Here is an 18,277-nt window from a genome sequence, read left to right as displayed (position 1 = left end):
GCTGGAGCAATAGTACAATGGGTAGGGTGTTTGCCTTGCACGAGGCCAACCTGGGTTCGATACCCAGCATCCCATATGTTCGCCCAAGCACCACCAGGAGTAATTCCTGAGTGCATGAGCCAGGAATATCTCTTGTGCATTGCCAGGTATGACCCAAAAAGCAAAAAAAAAATAAAAAAAATACACCCATGTGTTTATGTACACACACAAATATAATCAAATGGTGAAATAAGGTTTGTAATAATAGTATTTTAAAGCAGCTTTAAGTTCCACATATTGTATGAATATTGAGAACTTAGTCACTTAACTTCCCGTTAATCATCGATTTGCTCGAGCAGGCGCCAGTAACGCCTCCATTTGTCCCTGTCGCGTGCTAGTGTAGCCCAATGGCGTCTGTTTGCACGGCATTTTGTCCACTGTATTATACTATCTGTCTAGCCACATTTTTCTTTACATAAGCTGTGGTAGGATACTTTAACTATTTTTTATTTCATAAGCCATTTCAACCACTTGCAAGTGCACAACTCAAAGCTTTAAAATGTTGTTTTGGGGCTGTAGTGATAGCACAGCGTGTAGGGCGTTTGCCTTGCACATGTTCTATCCAGGTTCTGTCCCCATTATTCCATTTGGTGCTTTGAACACCAACAGGAGTATTTGATTCCTGAGTGCAGAGCCAGGAGTGACCCCTGAGCATTGCTGGATATGACCCAAAATGCAAAAAACAAAGAAACAAACAAACCAAAAAAACCTTTTAAATGTTGTTAGAACCATTAGCACTATCTATATCAAAGCATGATTACTGTCCCCAACATAAAATCTGTGACCATTAACAGATACTTATCATTTTTCTCCCTTCATTCCCTAGAAATTTCCATTTCACTATCTGTCCCTATCAGTTTGCCTATATTAAATATTCCATATACATAAAGACATACATTATTTGTTCTTTTGTGTCTGGCTTATTTTATTTGCTCGAGCGGGTGCCAGTAACGTCTCCATCTGTCCCTGTCGCATGCTAGTGTAGCCCAATGGCATCTGTTCACTCTGGGAACATGAAGAGCCTCAAACCGATCGTTCATGATCGTGATGAAGAAGTCTGACCATCTGGTAGGTGGGCGGCCACGCAGTCTTTTGACATCCTGTGGAATCCAGTCGGTTACAGCTCTAGTCCAACGGTCGTCTTTAAATCTCATTACGTGACCAGCCCATTTGATTTTTGACACCTTGGCAAATGAGACAGCGTCCCTGATTCTTGATCGTCAACGGATGTCAGAAATCCGGATTCTTTCTCTCATTTGAGTGAAACGTGATATTCCAAGCATAGCTCTTTCTATTCTTCTTTGGGAGACCTGAATGGCGTTCTCATCTTGTTTGCGTAGGGCCCAGGTCTCTGAGGCATATGTTAATGCAGGAAGAACAGTGGAATCAAAGAAATGTGCCCAGAGCCAGAGGTTCTTCGTCCTCTTAGCTATTTCTTCGACGTTCTTGAAGGCGTTCCAAGCCGCTCTCTTCCTCCTGCGCAGCTCGGGTGCCAGGTCATTTGTCATGTTGACTTCTTGACCTAGGTACACATAGCTGTTGCATTCGGAGATGGTCGTTCCGTTGAGAGTGAATGGGGCATCAGGAACGAGGCTGTTTCTCATAAACATTGTCTTTGTAAGATTCAGCTGTAGTCCTACCTTTCCACACTCACGGTCAAAGTCGGCCAGTATTTGTGCCGCTTGGCTGATGTTTGGTGTTATTAAAACAATGTCATCAGCAAAGCGGAGGTGGTGTAGTTGCTGACCATCTGTCTTCACTCCCATTCCTTCCCATTTCAGTCGTTACATGATGTTCTCGAGGGTGGCACTGAAGAGTTTCGGTGAAATGGTATTACCCTGCCAAACCCTTCTCTTGACATTGATGATTACTTCTTTGTAGAATGGTGAGATCCTGGTAGTGAATCCGCAGTACAGCTCACGGAGGATCTTGATGTATTGGGCTTGAATGCCCTGATTGGCTAGGGCTTCAATAACCGCTTCCGTCTCAACAGAATCAAAGGCCTTCTTTAAATCAATGAACGTTAGAGCATTCTCACTAAAGGAGAGTTGTTTTTGTTTTGTTTTTCCCTTTGGAATCATTGCCCTAGAAGTAATACAGGTTAAGTTAGAAGTAAGGAAGATAAAAGATGTAACTTTTTCCTGTTCCTGATTACCTACCCAGTTGCATTTTGCTTTAAGCGATAACATGCTTTGCTCTCTGATTTTCTTTATTCTAGTCTTTGCAAGAGAAACTTTCTAAAGAGAAATCAACCACTCAAAAGATGGTGGAAGAACTGGAAAAGAAAGAAAAAAACCTACAGAGATTAACAAAAACATTACTTGATGTGAGTGAAATTTAAATTTCTTTCAAAGGACAATTCAGTTTAAATCTATTTAAGTTCAAGCAATTGCTTATTTTGTATGTATTAATAGAACATGTTTCAATTGAATGATTTTGATGTGACCATTAAATCTGTTAGGTTTTTTAATGAAAATATAGTACAAAAAGTACAAACTTATTTTTCTTATGTCTTAAAATACAGTTTCACAGACTTAGTTACAGAAGCAAAGCCATGTTAGATAGAGGTATATCCCAAAGTCATCACCTGAGACATAAATTGAATAATTTTTGAAATTGTCCTTGAAAATCTTTAAGGGAGTATTGACTTTTAATCATTGGAATATATGACACTTTCTTCATTTTATTAAAAGATGAAAAATACTTACATTTAAAGACATAGGAAAAAAAAGTTTATCTTTTTTCTTGTTTTTTCCTTCTTTTGTGGTCCTGGGCTTGAACCCAGGCCTTGTACAAGGCAAGTCCTTTGCTTCTGTGCTGTATCCCAAACTCATCCTCAAAACTTTTAATTTAATTCAGTTGTTTCATTGTTCTCACATTTTGCCTCAGAATATATGAGACTGCATTACAAAATTCGGGACACTTTTCTTCATACAACTTGTCCTGTTCATCAACTAGAATAGTCACTGTCACTTTCCTCCTGTTGTTCATTGATTTGCTCGAGCAGGCCCAGTAACATCTCCATTTTGAGACTTGTTGTTACTGTGTTTGGCATATTGAATACCTTACAAGTACTTGCCAAGCTTTGCAGTGTGGGCGAGATACTCTCGGTAGCTTTCCAAGCTCTCCGAGAGGGGCGGAGGAATTGAACCCCACTTGGCCGGGCTGGCTGCGTGCAAGGCAAACACCCTACCGCTGTGCTATCGCTCTAGCCCAACTATAATAGTATATAATATATTATTATTAATTAGTTATTGATATGTACACACAGATATAATACCAATAATAGTAATTCTTTGATATTCCATAGTGCCTAATGTATATTATGATTTCCCCACTTATCGGCCAGATAGATCAGTGGGCTGGAGGATGTGCTTTGCATGTAGGAGGATCCAGGGTCAGTGCTACATACATCCCCCGCAACACCAGTAATGAATGCTGAGCACTTCTGGGTGTGAATCAAGAAATTCCCTCCACCTAACACCTCCCTCAAAAAGTTTTCCCAACTACTTTGCCAACTTTTTGTGTAGTGACTTTTGAAAGCAACATTAACAAGGGCCATGAGTTACGTTTCATTTTGACTTAAATTTGACATCCCTTTCCTCTTTCTTGCTGTTAACTTACTAAAGAAAGTGGGCTTATTGTCTTACAGATTTGTAGATTGGCTAGATTCATCTGATATTATCTTGGTCTTTACCTCCATTTCTTTTAAGAATGAGTGACATCAGATTCAATTCAAACATTTTTTTTGACATGAACACTTTGTAAGTGGTCAGAACCACCTACAGATCATCAAATTATTTTATAATTATCAAATTATATTTAGCTTATTTCAGGTAAGGGATATATCCTAATTTCTTTGGTTAATGTGGCGACAGACTGATTCTTTCCATTTTAATGTCATTACCTCTACAGACTGTAAGAAAGTCTGGACTGACACTTTTATTACTTTTTAAATGAGCAGTTTACCAGTAACCTTTTGTTCATAATTTTAGCATCCACTTAATGATCATTGTCTGAATCATCAGATGATTAAAAGAATGTTATTTTTTCCAATTACAATCATTACTTTACATTTAGTAGGCGGGGGTCACACCCACCAACTGGCCCCCAGGCACCATGTAATCCCATCAACGGGCAAGACCTAGAGACTATACAACCCAGCTCCCAGAAGCGTGCGGTATCTCATTCTTGCTTTGGATAACCTGGCAAGCTACCGAATGTTACCTGCCCACACGGCAGAGTCTGGCAAACTCCCCGTGGTGTACCCAGTATGCCAAATAACAATGATGGGTCTCATTCTCCTAACCCTGAAAGAGCCTTGAATATGGCACTTTTTAGAATCTCAGGCTAGGACAAAGGAGACCTTACTGGTGCCTGCTCGAGGCAATCGAAAAACAATAGGATGATCGTGATCATGACTTTACATTTGTTGCTTTCATCTATTAAAATATTTTTGTCATCAACTCAGGCAAATTGATTTTGTCTGATATACAATTCCAACAGGAAAGTGAATCTTACAGAATGTTACCTTTACTTTGTAACTTTCATAATGAGCAGCAGCAGTCTGGGGGGAGCCAGCTCCTTTCACAAAGTGAGGACAGCTCTCCTTTCCCTCTGCTTCCCTTTTCCTTTGTTGTTGCTTGCTGTGTTGCAGTTTAAAAGGGTCACACAGCATTCTTGGTTGAGGTACTCACAGGTCACTGTACACATGGTTGCTATGCTCACACACTTGTTCTCAATGCTCACAAGGGCTCACCTATTTTAGTTTTGTTGTTTAGACACACCCTGTTGCAATGTACAGGAGACTGAACACTGCTATGACACTGGGTTCATGAACAACAGTGCTACTGGAACCCCACTTTTCATGTGGAGTAATGCCAGGCTTTGTAGCTACAAAGGAGGTTTTCAACAAAAAAGTTTATCCAACTTTTTTTTTGTTTTCTTTAATAGATGTAGTCATCATGAGTTCTACTGGTAATTCTAATTCAGACGAATAATTGAGTTCAATTAAGTTCAAATATCTTGGGGTACAGATTTCTTCTTTGATTTTGTACTTGTATTTCTTTTTCCCTTACACTGAAAAATTTGATCCATGTCAGCTTTAAATAACAATTAACTTTATTGCTTGCTACTGAGAGTATAGCTACAGAATGAGGTTCAAGGATATTTTGTAGTTCTTTTTGTTCTTGTGATAGGTCTTAGAGAAAAATATACCCATGATCAACATGCTCTTACGTTGGTCTGGAAAGGAGATTGTCTGGGTTTCTGTTTCCTCTCTGAGGTTTGCTATAAGGCATGAGGTGATGCAGAGGAACTTTTTGCAGTTTTTAATTTACTTTGTCTACTATGCAAGTGTAGAAAAGTTTTATTAGTGTACATATCTGACTAGAGTTTTGCTTATAGATTTGGGGGGATGTTAGCCTTTTGAGTAATCATATTAACAACCTAATTTTTGTTTATCCATTTAGAACCAAAGACAAACAGAAGAAACATGCTTTTTCCTGGATCAGGACCAGGCTTCTGACCAATCCAGGCCTTCTAAAAGACCCCTGTTTGATTTGGATGTGATTGATCAGCTCTTCAAGGAAATGTCCTATTGTTTGTTTGACTTGAAAGCTTTGTGCAGTATTCTTAATCAGCGTGCTCAGGGCAAGGAACCTAATCTCTCATTGTTACTGGGAATCAGATGTAAGTGAACATGTCATGCCTTTACTCTATAGTTTAGCAGTCAGAAACCTATATGCATGAATTGGGCACTTCTATCTCCTTGTCTTCTTAGATTTATAAATCTCCGAAGAAATATGCAGATTCATGAATATTTTTAATACATCATTGCTAGATCATGCCTCATTATATTTACAGAAATGGTGGAGGTGATAATAGCTGACGGACCACCTCTTGACACAATGCTTTTAAATCTGTCTGTGGGTGGGCTGGCAGATGTTTCTTATGCTGAACTGGTGACTAGAGTGGTAGTTCAGTGTGCTTTACTGATTATTAAAAGTGTTATGTTTGCTTATCTGTATAAGTCAGTGATCCAGCTCTCTGCCCACTGGTGAAATATTTGAGGATAAATACTCATTTCCTGCCATATGCAGGATATGTTCTCTGATAACTGCTTAGTGTTAGTAACATAAGCACATATTTTATTTATTTTTTAAATTTTCTAAAAATTTATTTTTTTATTAGTGAAACACCTTAAGGTACAGTTGTAGACTTACAAATTTTTGTGCGCGGGTTTCAATTATACAATGATCCAGTACCCATCCCTCCACCAATGCCCATCCTCCACCACCAATGATCCCAGTACCCCTTCCATGCCCCATCCCCCCATCCCACCCTGCTTTTGTGGCAGGGTATTCCCCTTTGTTCCCTCTCTCCTTTTGGGTGCTGTGGTTTGCAAAAGAGACACCAAGAGGCAATCATGCTCGTTCTACAGTCTACTTTCAGCATGCATCTCCCATCCTGGGAGGATCCTCCCAACACCCTTTATTTGTTGCTCCCTTTTCTATCTGAGCTTCCTTTTCCCCTAGCATGTGCGGCTGGCCTACAAGCCATGGAGTGACCATGGAGTGAACCTCCTGGTACTTATCTTGGCTATTCTTGGGTGTTAGTCTCCTATTTTGTTACTTTATGTTCCCCAGATGAATGCAATCTTTCTGCCTGTCCCTTTCTTTCTGACTCATTTCGCTTAGCGTGATATTTTCCATGTACCATTTGTATGTAAATTTCATGACTTCATCTTTTCTAACCGCTACATATTACTTCATTGTGTAGCTGTACCAAAGGTTCTTTAACCAGTCATTTGTTCTCCGGCAATCAGGTTTTTTCCAGGTTCTAGCTATTGTAAACAGTGCTGCAGTGAACAAACAAGTGCAGATGTTACTTCGGCTATACTTTTTTGTCTCTCTGGGATATATTCCCAGGAGTGGTATTGTGGGATCAAATGGGAGCGCAATTTCTAATTTTTTGAGAATCATCCATGCTGTTTTCAGAAGGGCTGAACCAGTTGGCATTCCCACCAGCAGTGAAGGAGGGTCTCTTTCTCGCCACATCTGCACCAGCTCCGGTTGCTTTTGTTCTTTGGGATGTGGGCCAGTCTCTGTGGTGTGAGATGATATCTCATTGTTGTTTTGATCTGCATCTCCCTGATGATTAATGATGTAGAGCATTTTCTCATGTGCCTTTTAGCCATTCGGATTTCTTCTTTGAGAAAGTTTCTGTTCCTTTCGTCGCCCCAATTTTTGATGGGGTTGGATGTTTTCTTCTTGTGGAGTTCAACCAGTGGTTTGTATATCCTTGATATCAACCCCTTGTCATATGTGTATTGGGTGGATATCCTTTCCTGTTCTGTAGTCTGTCTTTGTATTTTGTTTACGGTTTCTTTTGAGGTGCAGAAGCTTCTTAGTATAAGATAGTCCCATTTGTCTATCTGTGTTTTCACTTGTTTGGCCTGTGGCATGACATCTTTGAAGATACCATTAGCTTCAGTGTCGTGGAGGGTTTTGCCAACTTTTTCTTCAGTGTACCTTATAGATTCTGGTCTGATCTTGAGGTCTTTAATCCATTTTGATCTTACTTTTGTACATGATGTTAGGCAGAGATATGAGCCCATTATTTTGCATGTAGCCGGCCAGTTTTCCCAGCACAATTTGTTAAAGAGGCTTTCTTTGCTCCACTTCACATTTCTTGCTGCCTTATCAAAGATTAAATGATCATATGTTTGGGGGGAGATGTCAGTATATTCAACCCTATTCCATTGGTCTGCAGCTCTGCCTTTGTTCCAGTATCATGCTGTTTTAATTATTACTGCTTTGTAGTAAAGCAGTAATAGGGAGGTTGGTTCCTCCCATTTTTTTCCCAAGAATTGCTTTAGGTATTCGTGGGGGCTTATTGTTCCATATGAATTTCAGGAGTGTTTGGTCCATTTCTTTGAAGAATGTCATGGGTATCTTTATAGGGATAGCATTGAATTTGTACAATGCTTTGGGAAGTATTGCCATTTTGACAATGTTAATTCTCCTGATCCATGAGCAGGGGATATCTTTACATCTTATCATGTCCTTCTTTTATTTCCTGAAGTAGCTTTTAGTAGTTTTCTTTGTACAAGTCCGTTATTTCCTTAGTAAACTGATTCCTAGGTATTTGATTTTCTGGGGCACAATTGTAAGCACATATTTTAACCTGTGCCCTAGCACTGGCTTGTCTGTGGGCTGGTGATTGAAAACCACTGAGTACAGATGCAGCATCCTTGTTTTATCTGCTCACTTTGTTCCTTTCAATGTGACTCCACCCATTTTGCCTCAGTTCTACCTTCCTCCACAAATACTTGAGAGAGCTGTTGCAGGAACACCTTACTTAGAGTCCTTCCCTCTGTTATACTTCTGCAGTTGTACTAATCAGTGCTTGTGTTTTTTAATTCTCATAATATTGAAGTGTTGTTATTGTGTCTGGCATATCGAATACTCTCGGTAGCTTGCCGGGCTCTCCGAGAGGGGTGGAGGAATCGAACTCGGGTCGGCCATGTTGGCCGCTTGTAAGGCGAACGCCCTACCCGCTGTGCTATCGCTCCAGCCCTAGGGGTCTTAAAATAAGTTTATAAAAATACATAGCTTTCATATGACACAGTGGGCTGGAGCGATAGCACAGTGGTAGGGCGTTTGCCTTGCACGCAGCCAACATGGCCGACCCGAGTTTGATTCTTCTGCCCCTCTCGGAGAGCCCGGCAAGCTACCGAGAGTATCTCGCCCGCACGGCAGAGTCTGGCAAGCTCCCCGTGACGTATTCGATATGCCAGACACAGTAACAACAAAGTCTCCAATGGAGACGTTACTGGGCCCGCTCGAGCAAATCGACGATCAACGGGAGGGCCTTTACCTTTACCTTTACCTTGAAGTGTTGGTCTCTTTTAAACACAGAAGAAATGGACCTTCAAGAGGGTTTGGTTTGAGTCAAACCATCCACACAGTTTACCAACCAATATGTTGTATTAAATATTTACCTAATAGTATGGTTACTATGTGCTGGGCTGAAGACTGGTTTTGTTTCTAATTTCATCCAAATGATTCTACTATTGTAAAAGTTTATTGGACAAACTAAATAATATTCATAATCAAAAGATGTAATGCCTGCCAGATGAAGCATGCAGCTGTGCTTAGCAATGTCAGCAGCCTCCCCCCCTTCATAATATTTATGTATAGTATACATATGTCAGTATTAGAATGTATAATACTTTTTCAAGTTGAGATATATTGACCTGCTCAGGAAATATTTGTCATTTGCCTTCTCTGATTCAGGCAATATGCTAAAAATTCAGATAAATTGAAAATACCCTTCTCTCTTATATTAACCAAATTATTAGAACTTTATACAGGTACTCTGATGAATGTAAACAGTACACCTGAGGCAACAAGAAAATTAACAACTAAATATACCTAGGAAAGAGGTGTGAACACTTCATGACAGAGTTGTTGTTTGACTCTAATCTTAAGGAGGGAAAGGAAAATTTTGCAATGTGAACATGGGGAGTTACCAGTGATCTCTTGGAGTAAGAAATAAAGACTTATACAGAAAGACTTACCTTTTCCCATTTTAGAACTGAAAGCCTCTTCAATTTTTTGTAACTTTCCTGTACTTTCTATACTATTCAACTTTTCTGGTAACAAGATTAGAGATACATCCTAATTAGAGAAAAGTAGACACATCTAGTGTTTACTCATTCAAGTATTTAAAGTTTAGCCCATAATTCTTACCTTAGTTTTCCAGTGTGAAAATTTGAATACCCAGATAATTCATCAGAAATCAGTAGATTCTAGTCAGAGATGTAACTCGGTGGTAAATCAGTTGCCATGTAGGATACCTGGGTATGATCTACAGCCATTAAAACGCAGAAAACAAAACCAAAAAAACTGGATTATTTCAAATACTTTTCAATGCACCAATTATCTATTAATTCCACCCTTAAAACTTTGCTGCCATGGTTTCCATGACATTGTTCTCTGGGTTCTGCTTTTTTTGCTTTAGGACTGCTCAGTCTTCATGTTTTATGGAATTCTCTGTCACTTGGTATTTTCCAGGAATCTTTTGGTGTTTTTGTTTTTTTGTTTATCTTTTGCTTTGAGTGGTCCTATCCATGCACTCTTGTTTTCTGTTATTGTAGTACATTTGATCCATTTAAGCATTTATAGCTTATCCTGCCTTAGACCGTCCTTTGGTATTCATGATCATACATATTGAATCATCTGGTTTATAAGCATCATAGACTCAATAGGTCCAAAATAAACCTACTTTTTCTTCTTCCCTCTACCTGTTTATCGCTGTGAATAGCAACACTATCCAGCTATCAACCAAACCACGTTTCTTCTTCTTCCTTATCATTCCTTCATCTATATGAATTTATTCCTGCCATCACATCTCCATTGTACTGTAGCCTAAATTCAAATTCTCAATCCACTGGACTGGTTGGTCCATCTGTCAACCTCCTTCTCACCCTCTTTTTACCCAGAGTTATATGTATAAACCATGACTACTGACTCCACAATACTCACACTTCCTAGAGATAGACATAGGGTGTTCTACCTGCTGCTCTTGGCTTCTTCTTTAGCAACCTTCTCTCTCCTAACTTGTGTTTTCTCATTTTAGAGCTGGTTACAGATTTTCTTGATGTTACTCAAATTCTGTTGACTGCTATTCAGCATCGGTGTCTTTGTTTTCTCTACTTCTTTTTCTCCACCTATTCTGTCCTTCTGCTTACTTGTTCATGGAACAAAACATTACTTGTGTAAGTCATTAAGAATAAGCAATTATGTCCAGAATTTTGCTGACCTTGGCTTCTAAAGTAGTGCATGCATCATAACAAGCATTCAGTTAATGATTTTTATATCAGATGTCATTTAACTTTATGCGTCTGATCAGCTACTCAGTCCAATGCAGATATAAGGAAAGATCTATTTAGTTTACCTGTGTTGAGCTATGATGAATAATCAGGGTAAATTATAAAAACTAACTGATTCAGTCCCAATTCATGCATTGCAGCTTATAAAAATTTAAGTTAATTCCCTTTCTACCATTACACAAGTGATTTTCATATATTTTTGGTTTGTTTTTATTTTGGGGGCCACACCTGGTTATGCTCAGGGGCTACACCTGGCTTTGCAATCAGGAATTACACCTGACTCTGTTTGGGTGACCATTTGGGATGCCGAGGATGTAACCAGCATGCAAGAGAAGTGCCCTACTCACTTCTATCACTCCAGCCCTAATTTTTAGGTATTTGACAAACAGGAAATGAGTGCTCCAGTTGAGCTTAAGGAGAGACATTAGAACATGCTCTTTTCTACTCTTGGAACATTTAAAAAAATTAAACATGAATATTTGTGTATCATTGTATGAATTTAAAACCTTTTAAAAATTATTTATTTTTTATTGAATCACCGTGAGATACACAGTTGCATAGTTGTTCATGATTGGGTTTTTGTTATACAATGTTTCAACACCTGTCCCTTCAACATTGAGTATTTCCCACTACCAGTGTCCCCAGTTTCCCTCTTGCCCCATCCCAACCCTTGGTGCTCTCTCTCTCTCTCTCTCTCTCTCTCTCTCTCTCTCTCTCTCTCTCTCTCTTCTCTCTCTCTCTCTCCTCTTTCCTCTCTCATCTCTCTCCTTTTGGCATTACAGTTTGTACTGTAGGTGCTGAAAGATTTTCATGTTTGTTTATCTACTAGCAGCACACAGTTCTTTCCCAGAGTGATTATTTCCAACTATCCTTGTTGTAGTGGTCCCTTCTCTATCCTAACTACTCTCTAGCCCTACCACTTGTGGCAAGCTTCCAAACATGGACCAGTTTTCCTGGCCCTTATTTCTTCTGACCTTGGGTATTACTCTCATATTATAATTTTGTCCTACAAATAAATGCACTCATTTTATGTTTGTTCCTCTCTCTCTCTGACTCATTTCACTCAGCATAATACTCTCCAAGTCCATCCACTTATAAGTGAATTTCATGACTTCATTTTTCCTGGTGGCTGCATACTATTCCATTATGCAGTATACGACTATGATACACGTAGTTTCTTTATCCAGTCATTTGTTCTTGGTCACTCAGGTTGTGTCCAGATTATGGCTATTGTGAATTGTGCTGCAATGAACATAGAAGTGCAGATGGTGTTTCTTCTGTGTTATTTTTGCATCCTCGGGGTATATTCCCAAACCTCTCTCTAACACCAGGCACAAAAGTCAGAATAAATGGATTAAAGACCTTAATGTCTGACTTGAATCCATAAGATACATGGAGAAAAATGTAGGCAGAACCCTCCATGACATTGAAGCTATAGGCACCTTCAAAGATGAAACACCACTGACCAGGCAAGTAGAAACAAAGTAAAACTAATGGACTACATTCAACTAGGAAGCTTCTGCACCTCAAAAGAAATGTTGACTTTGAATTTAAAGCTTTATAGCAGAATTTTAAAAGGACAAAGTATGTAAGCTCTATTTAGTACTGAATGGAACGTAATTCAAACCAGAATCTCAGTGGTATTAGTGGATTAGTGGTATTCAGTGTTTAGCTATAATATTCCCAATGTTAATGAGTTGGAAATTATAAAATGTCTTTGATCCCTCAAAATGAGACATATTTTCTGTTTCATTTCCACAGCAATGAATTGTTCAGCTGAAGAGGTTGAAAATGACCACAGCCCAGAAACACTCACTAAAAAATTGTCTGAAGTATGCCAGTTACGGAGAGACATTGATGAGTTAAGGACTACAATATCTGACCGCTATGCTCAGGACATGGGAGACAACTGCATTACCCAGTGATCAAGTGTTGGTCGTACAGCAATAATGACCCACTGTTAAATGCTGCTGTGTCACAATTCTTCATATTTTTTTTAGTAGCCATGATGGAAAGTTGCAAGTCACGTATTACTTGCACATAGGTTTTTTGTTTGTTTGTTTTTAGGTTTTTTTGTTTGTTTGTTTTTTCTGTAGATAATTTTGCTGGGGTTGGGGAAAGTGAGGTTTTTTCCTTAGGAATTTATCTAATCAGGTCATAAATTTGAATTACCATTTGAACAATCTGATAAAGTCTACAAGAAAAAAAAAATGTATTGTCAAACTACTGATTATAGGACCAAGCTGTGAAGAGTGTACTTTGGATAAAAGGGTTAGGATTTATTTTAATCCTGTAGTTTGTGTGTGTGTGTTCATGTGTTACAAAATTGAAGTCAAAAAATTAGAAGAATTTCTCCCATCAAAGCCTATAAGAAAGGCACACTGCTAATTCTTATATTTCTTTTCTTTATTCTATAAGCTTTTATTGTACTTTGGGTTTTTCAAGGACTGACTAAACAAGAATTGCAACAGCAGGAAAGTCTTATAATAGTGATACAGTGGGTAAAACCATTTGTACTTTAAACAGTCTCTATGCTGCTGATGAGGTTGTAGGGTTGTGTTGATTCTAGTACTATAGGTATGTCAGCTGTTTTATCCAGTGACTCATAGCTATAAAATTTTGATGTGATGATTTATTTCTTTACCATTGCAATATATGTATTACAATGTATTTGAACAAAATTTGAACTAATTTTAACTTAGTACCATTAGCAATTTTTTGTTTATACGTAACACAGATTATTGATGTTGAATAAAGCCATATATATTCAGTATTATCCTTATAGGGTCTGAGGTCATAGAAAAGAAAAACACAGTGACTCTGGAACAATAGCAAATTTTGATAAATCAAATTATCAAACATTAAAATGTTAAGACCTTTCAGTCTATTTTAAAGTTGAAACTACTCTAACAAAAAAGCCAACCTGTATATCTGAATTACTATTTATAGCTAAATTATTGCTAGCCTAAAGTAAGATCTAAACCTAGATGACATTTCAATCCCTTTTGTATGGTAAAGAATTTTTTTTAATGAGGGCTTGTGAATAAAAATTGACCAGATTGGTTTTTCTGAATGGGATATCACTGAGTTACTAATTTGTAAGCAGATATGCACACTATCACTCAAACTTCCAAATCTGTTTTTCTGTTATAGTTGGAAAGTCTTTTACCATCAGAGCAGTCATTGCATTTCTGGAAGGATAACTGTAATAATCATTGTCCTTTTAGAGAGGTTGGTTGATTGTGTGATGCAATCAGGTCTTATTTAGGTTATGACTAAAGAAGTAGAAGGAATAAGGATTATGAGTCAAGCAGGAAAGAGCAGATTCCTTGTGCTTTTTTCTTGCCAATCTAATATGAAAGATGAAATATTTTTCCATAAATATTTTCAAGACAGGACATTCAAGGAAGATGCCCAAGAATGCATTCAGTTCAAAATTTATATACAGTTCTTGATAAGTTACCTTGTTTTTCAGCAGTCAGCCACAATGCATTGTAGGACATCAAACTATCATTCTTATCAGTGCCTATGTCCTCCCAGCTTTTTATACTTCTAGGATCTGGGCCCTAAGAAATCAGTGTGTTGTAGAGATTCTGCATCCCATGGTGCCTGACCTACTAAGAAAGGCCTTAGTCACTGGTCTGAACTTGACTTTCTAATGTGTACATTTGTCTTTTAATGTTAAACGTGGTTTCAAGACAATCAGGGAGTTGTGCATTCGTACCAAAAATAGGATACAAAGAATTCTAACTTGTAAAAATTAGTATTTGTAAAAATGGCCCTGTAGTAGATGATTCCTTTGAGTAGATAATTCCACAAGTGCAGTACACATTTTTCCATTCTCTGAATCAAATCCATCCCTCCAATTATATGTACCACAATTTTGGAAATAAAGCACCCTATGATGATAGTAATAAATAGGCAGATCAGCAGAATGGGGTCTCAAGGTTCTTAAATGTTTTGTAGGTTTTTAAGTATATATCTTAGAGTTTTATGGTTTTTGTTTTAAACTTTCAGTCATATGTTTTTATATATAATATGTACATTTTTGTTTTCTAGCTTATTTGAGGGTAAATTTTGATTTTTTTTAAGAATTATTTTTCTAAACTTAAAGAATTTAATTCACATCTTGAGCCAAAAAATTGTCTTTTTTTGGAGCCGTGCCTGGTGGTATGGGCTACTCCTGGCATCCTTCCCCCCATAGTCGCAGAGGACCCAGGAGTACCTTGGATCAATCCCAGAGCTTCCTTGCATGCAAATCATGCACACTACCCCTTTGAGCAATTCCTTTGGCTCCTCAATTTTTTAAATAGGAAATTAAGCAGTTGCTGCATATATTCTTCAGTTTCCAAAATACATGGTCTCCCCCCCCCCCCAGAAGAGGAAATTGGGATAGGATAGTTTAAATATAACCCTGAATTATAAAATGTAATCTCTTGAAATCTGTAGTCTGTAAAAAAAAAAGCTTAGATATAATTTGGAGAGGAAATAAAGATAGTAGTAGTCTAATTTATTAGTAATCTGTTACTATTTAGTAGTATAATTTAATTTTAATTTTTAAGAAACTATATTCTCCCAGCCTGTCGTGTAGAATAGAATATTGGTGTCTCATTGAGAGAAATGTTTTACTTTAAGCCAAGTAAATGGGCAAGTAGAAACACGAACTATCTTGTCCTAGTTTGAAGTACAACATTCTCAAAAAGTTATTACAGTGATACATGCCTGAGGTGAAAAGTATCCCAAAGTTTAAAGTAGCACTGTAGCACTATCCTCCCGTTGTTCATCTATTTGCTCAAGAGGGCCCAGTAACGTCTCCAACGTCAAGGGGAGCTTGCCTGGCTTTGCTGTGCGGGCGAGATACTCTCAGTAGCTTGCCGGGCTCTCCGAGAGGGTTGGAGGAATCAAACCTGGGTCCACCAGGTTGGCTGTGTGCAAGGCAAACTCCCTACCGCTGTACTATCGCTCCAGCCCAAAGTTTAAAGTAAATCAATAAAATTTCCTTAGCTATAAAAGAACTTAATGCTTTTCTATATGAAATGCTGATCTTCATAGGATGTTTGAAGATAATACTTATATTAATAAGAAAATACTCATGCAGCATTAACATTTATTTTTATGGGGGGCATTGGAAGTTGAGTTTTTCTTCCTTAGTCATATTAAAATAGGAATGAAGTAACAGTTTACACAGTAAAAGACCCAAATTACCTATGCAGACAATTAAGTTAGGGGCACAATAGTTTTCATTTGATGTCAGAAAAAGGGATGACTTCTGTTAGATTTTAGTAAATTTTCAGTGACCTCTACTTTTTAAAAGCATAAATGTTGTCTAAGTGATAAATATCAATTGATTTTAAGTGTGGCCCTTTTATATCTGATATAGAATTTAATGGTTAATGTTAACAGTATTTTAGTGAAACTTATTTTGGTCATGGAAATTTATTTAAAGCTGAATTAGACTTTTTTTAGTAGTTAAAGACAATCTCAAGGGCTGGAAAGTGTTGCTGAAATTGATATTGTGCATTTCTGACCTGCTATTGAATTTTTAAATTAATTTTGTTATAGTTCAAGACATAGTAATAGGAATTTCTTAGAGGACATTTTTAAAGGAACTACTTAATTGGGAAGATGCTCTTTTAATAACTGTTCATTAAATAATATAGTGGCTGAGAACTTGGACTCTATTTTTATAGTAGTGTAGTTACTGCTCCAGGCATACCTTTAATGGAAATTATTGGCATTCTCTTATGTAGATTTCTATCACTGTAAATATATAATTATGATAATTCGCACAACCATGCTCATTCAGACTGTTTCATTTGAAACTGCTAATAGCTGTAGCTCTCAGAGAAAAAGTTAACATTTAGGATTTTTGATAATTTCTTTTTCATGAAACAAGTGAAACTCTTTCATTATTTGATATAGAGAGTAAAATTTCCAGCTTCAGTCCAAAATGCAATATGGCATATTTCTGTATAATAGTATACATCTAATCATGATGGGGGAAACATTGTGAACTTTTTCTTATTTAAACAAAGTATATTATCAGTCTAGTTTCAATTCAGTATGTCATTAACAACACTTATTAAACCAACACAGAGAGAACCTTATGTGCCTTTTTGCCTGCAGTAAGTATTCATTTCTATTTTATACCAACTGTGTTGATAATTATTGCACCTTGTTTTTCTGTAAATAGAATTGATTAGGGATTTTTCAAAAGCAAGGAGCAGTTTTTTATTGCTAAGTACTCTAGTGAACAGGAGGAGGAGATGTCTAAGATAAATGTCTTTGGAACCTAGTCTTTTCCCTAGTAGATAACTCTTTGGAATGTAGTCATTTGTGTGTGTATATGTGTACATGGATGTATAAATAGCATTTAAATATATAAAGATAAAATTCAGCATCACGTTTGTGTGATGACAATAGTAGTAAGGTGCTAGGGGATTACATTAAAAGCACAGCAGAGTATACAATCAGTCACTATGACTGGTAGTTTTTGTTAATTAGGTTCAGTGTCTGAACTTCCCAGAATACCTCATGTGTAAATACAGTGGTCATGACTAATTGAAATACAGTTATTGTAAAAAGAATATGAAGCCACTGGTTGGCTTATGCCTTCTGATCTATCTTTTGCCTCTTTTTTGTAAAGGGGTTGGGTTTTTGTTTTTGTTTTTGTTTTTTTAATAGGGTTTACAGCTAGAATTTTGAATGCCAAAGTTCTATTTATTAAATTAAAAAATTTTCAATGTTAATGGCTAAGTATTTTTCCACTGGACTATTGTTTGTTGATGTTGGAATTTGTATTTACAGAGAAATAAATTTTTTATAAAATGATTTGTCTTTCAAGTGCCTTATTTTAATAATATAAGAATGTTTGAAATTCACATGATGACATGGTTGTGCTGACTTGACTTTTAGGTAAATGCTTCATAAAGATATACTAGTAAATCAATGACTAGAACAAGGATCTTGTATTTTCTTTTTAGTTACTAAAATTTATTTTTCTTCTAGAGTCTTTTCACAGACATTTATTTTATTTTTTTAATATTTTGGTTTTGGGGACCACACCTGGAGGTGCTAGAGCTAACTCCTGGCTCTGTGCTGGTGGTGCTCAGAGGACCATGTAGTGCCAGGGTTCTAATCTGAATTGGTCCACTGCATGGCAAGCTCCCTACCCCCTGTGTTATCTCTTTGCCTTGGGGTTGGGAAGTGGGAGGCCCTATTGTAATGACAGTTACTATAAGTACAAAGGTATGCCTCTATCAGTTTTAACTATTGGCTATGTGGTTCCTTTTGAATTCCCAAATTCCTATTTAAATTAAAATTCTTTTTATTATTCTGTAT

At 37.4% G+C, this 18,277-nt stretch overlaps 1 protein-coding gene across 2 annotated transcripts in view; it reads left to right on the top strand.

Annotated features, from left to right (window-relative positions):
* Positions 1-17,767, top strand: part of CEP85L (centrosomal protein 85 like) — a 124,664-nt gene extending 106,897 nt beyond the window's left edge. For both annotated transcript variants that reach the window (XM_056125071.1, XM_056125070.1), the window contains exons 11-13: positions 2,258-2,365; positions 5,511-5,730; positions 12,698-17,767. In XM_056125071.1, coding sequence (XP_055981046.1) covers positions 2,258-2,365; positions 5,511-5,730; positions 12,698-12,861 — 492 coding nt within the window. In that variant the 3' untranslated portion in view covers positions 12,862-17,767. The remainder of the gene's footprint in view (positions 1-2,257; positions 2,366-5,510; positions 5,731-12,697) is intronic.
* Positions 17,768-18,277: the final 510 nt, after the last annotated feature.

Source organism: Sorex fumeus, unplaced genomic scaffold, assembly GCF_029834395.1.
Source record: "Sorex fumeus unplaced genomic scaffold, SorFum_2.1 ptg000054l, whole genome shotgun sequence".
Taxonomy (NCBI): Eukaryota; Metazoa; Chordata; class Mammalia; order Eulipotyphla; family Soricidae; genus Sorex; species Sorex fumeus.
Note: the sequence above shows the minus strand (reverse complement) of the source record. Positions and strands in the feature narration are given on the sequence as shown.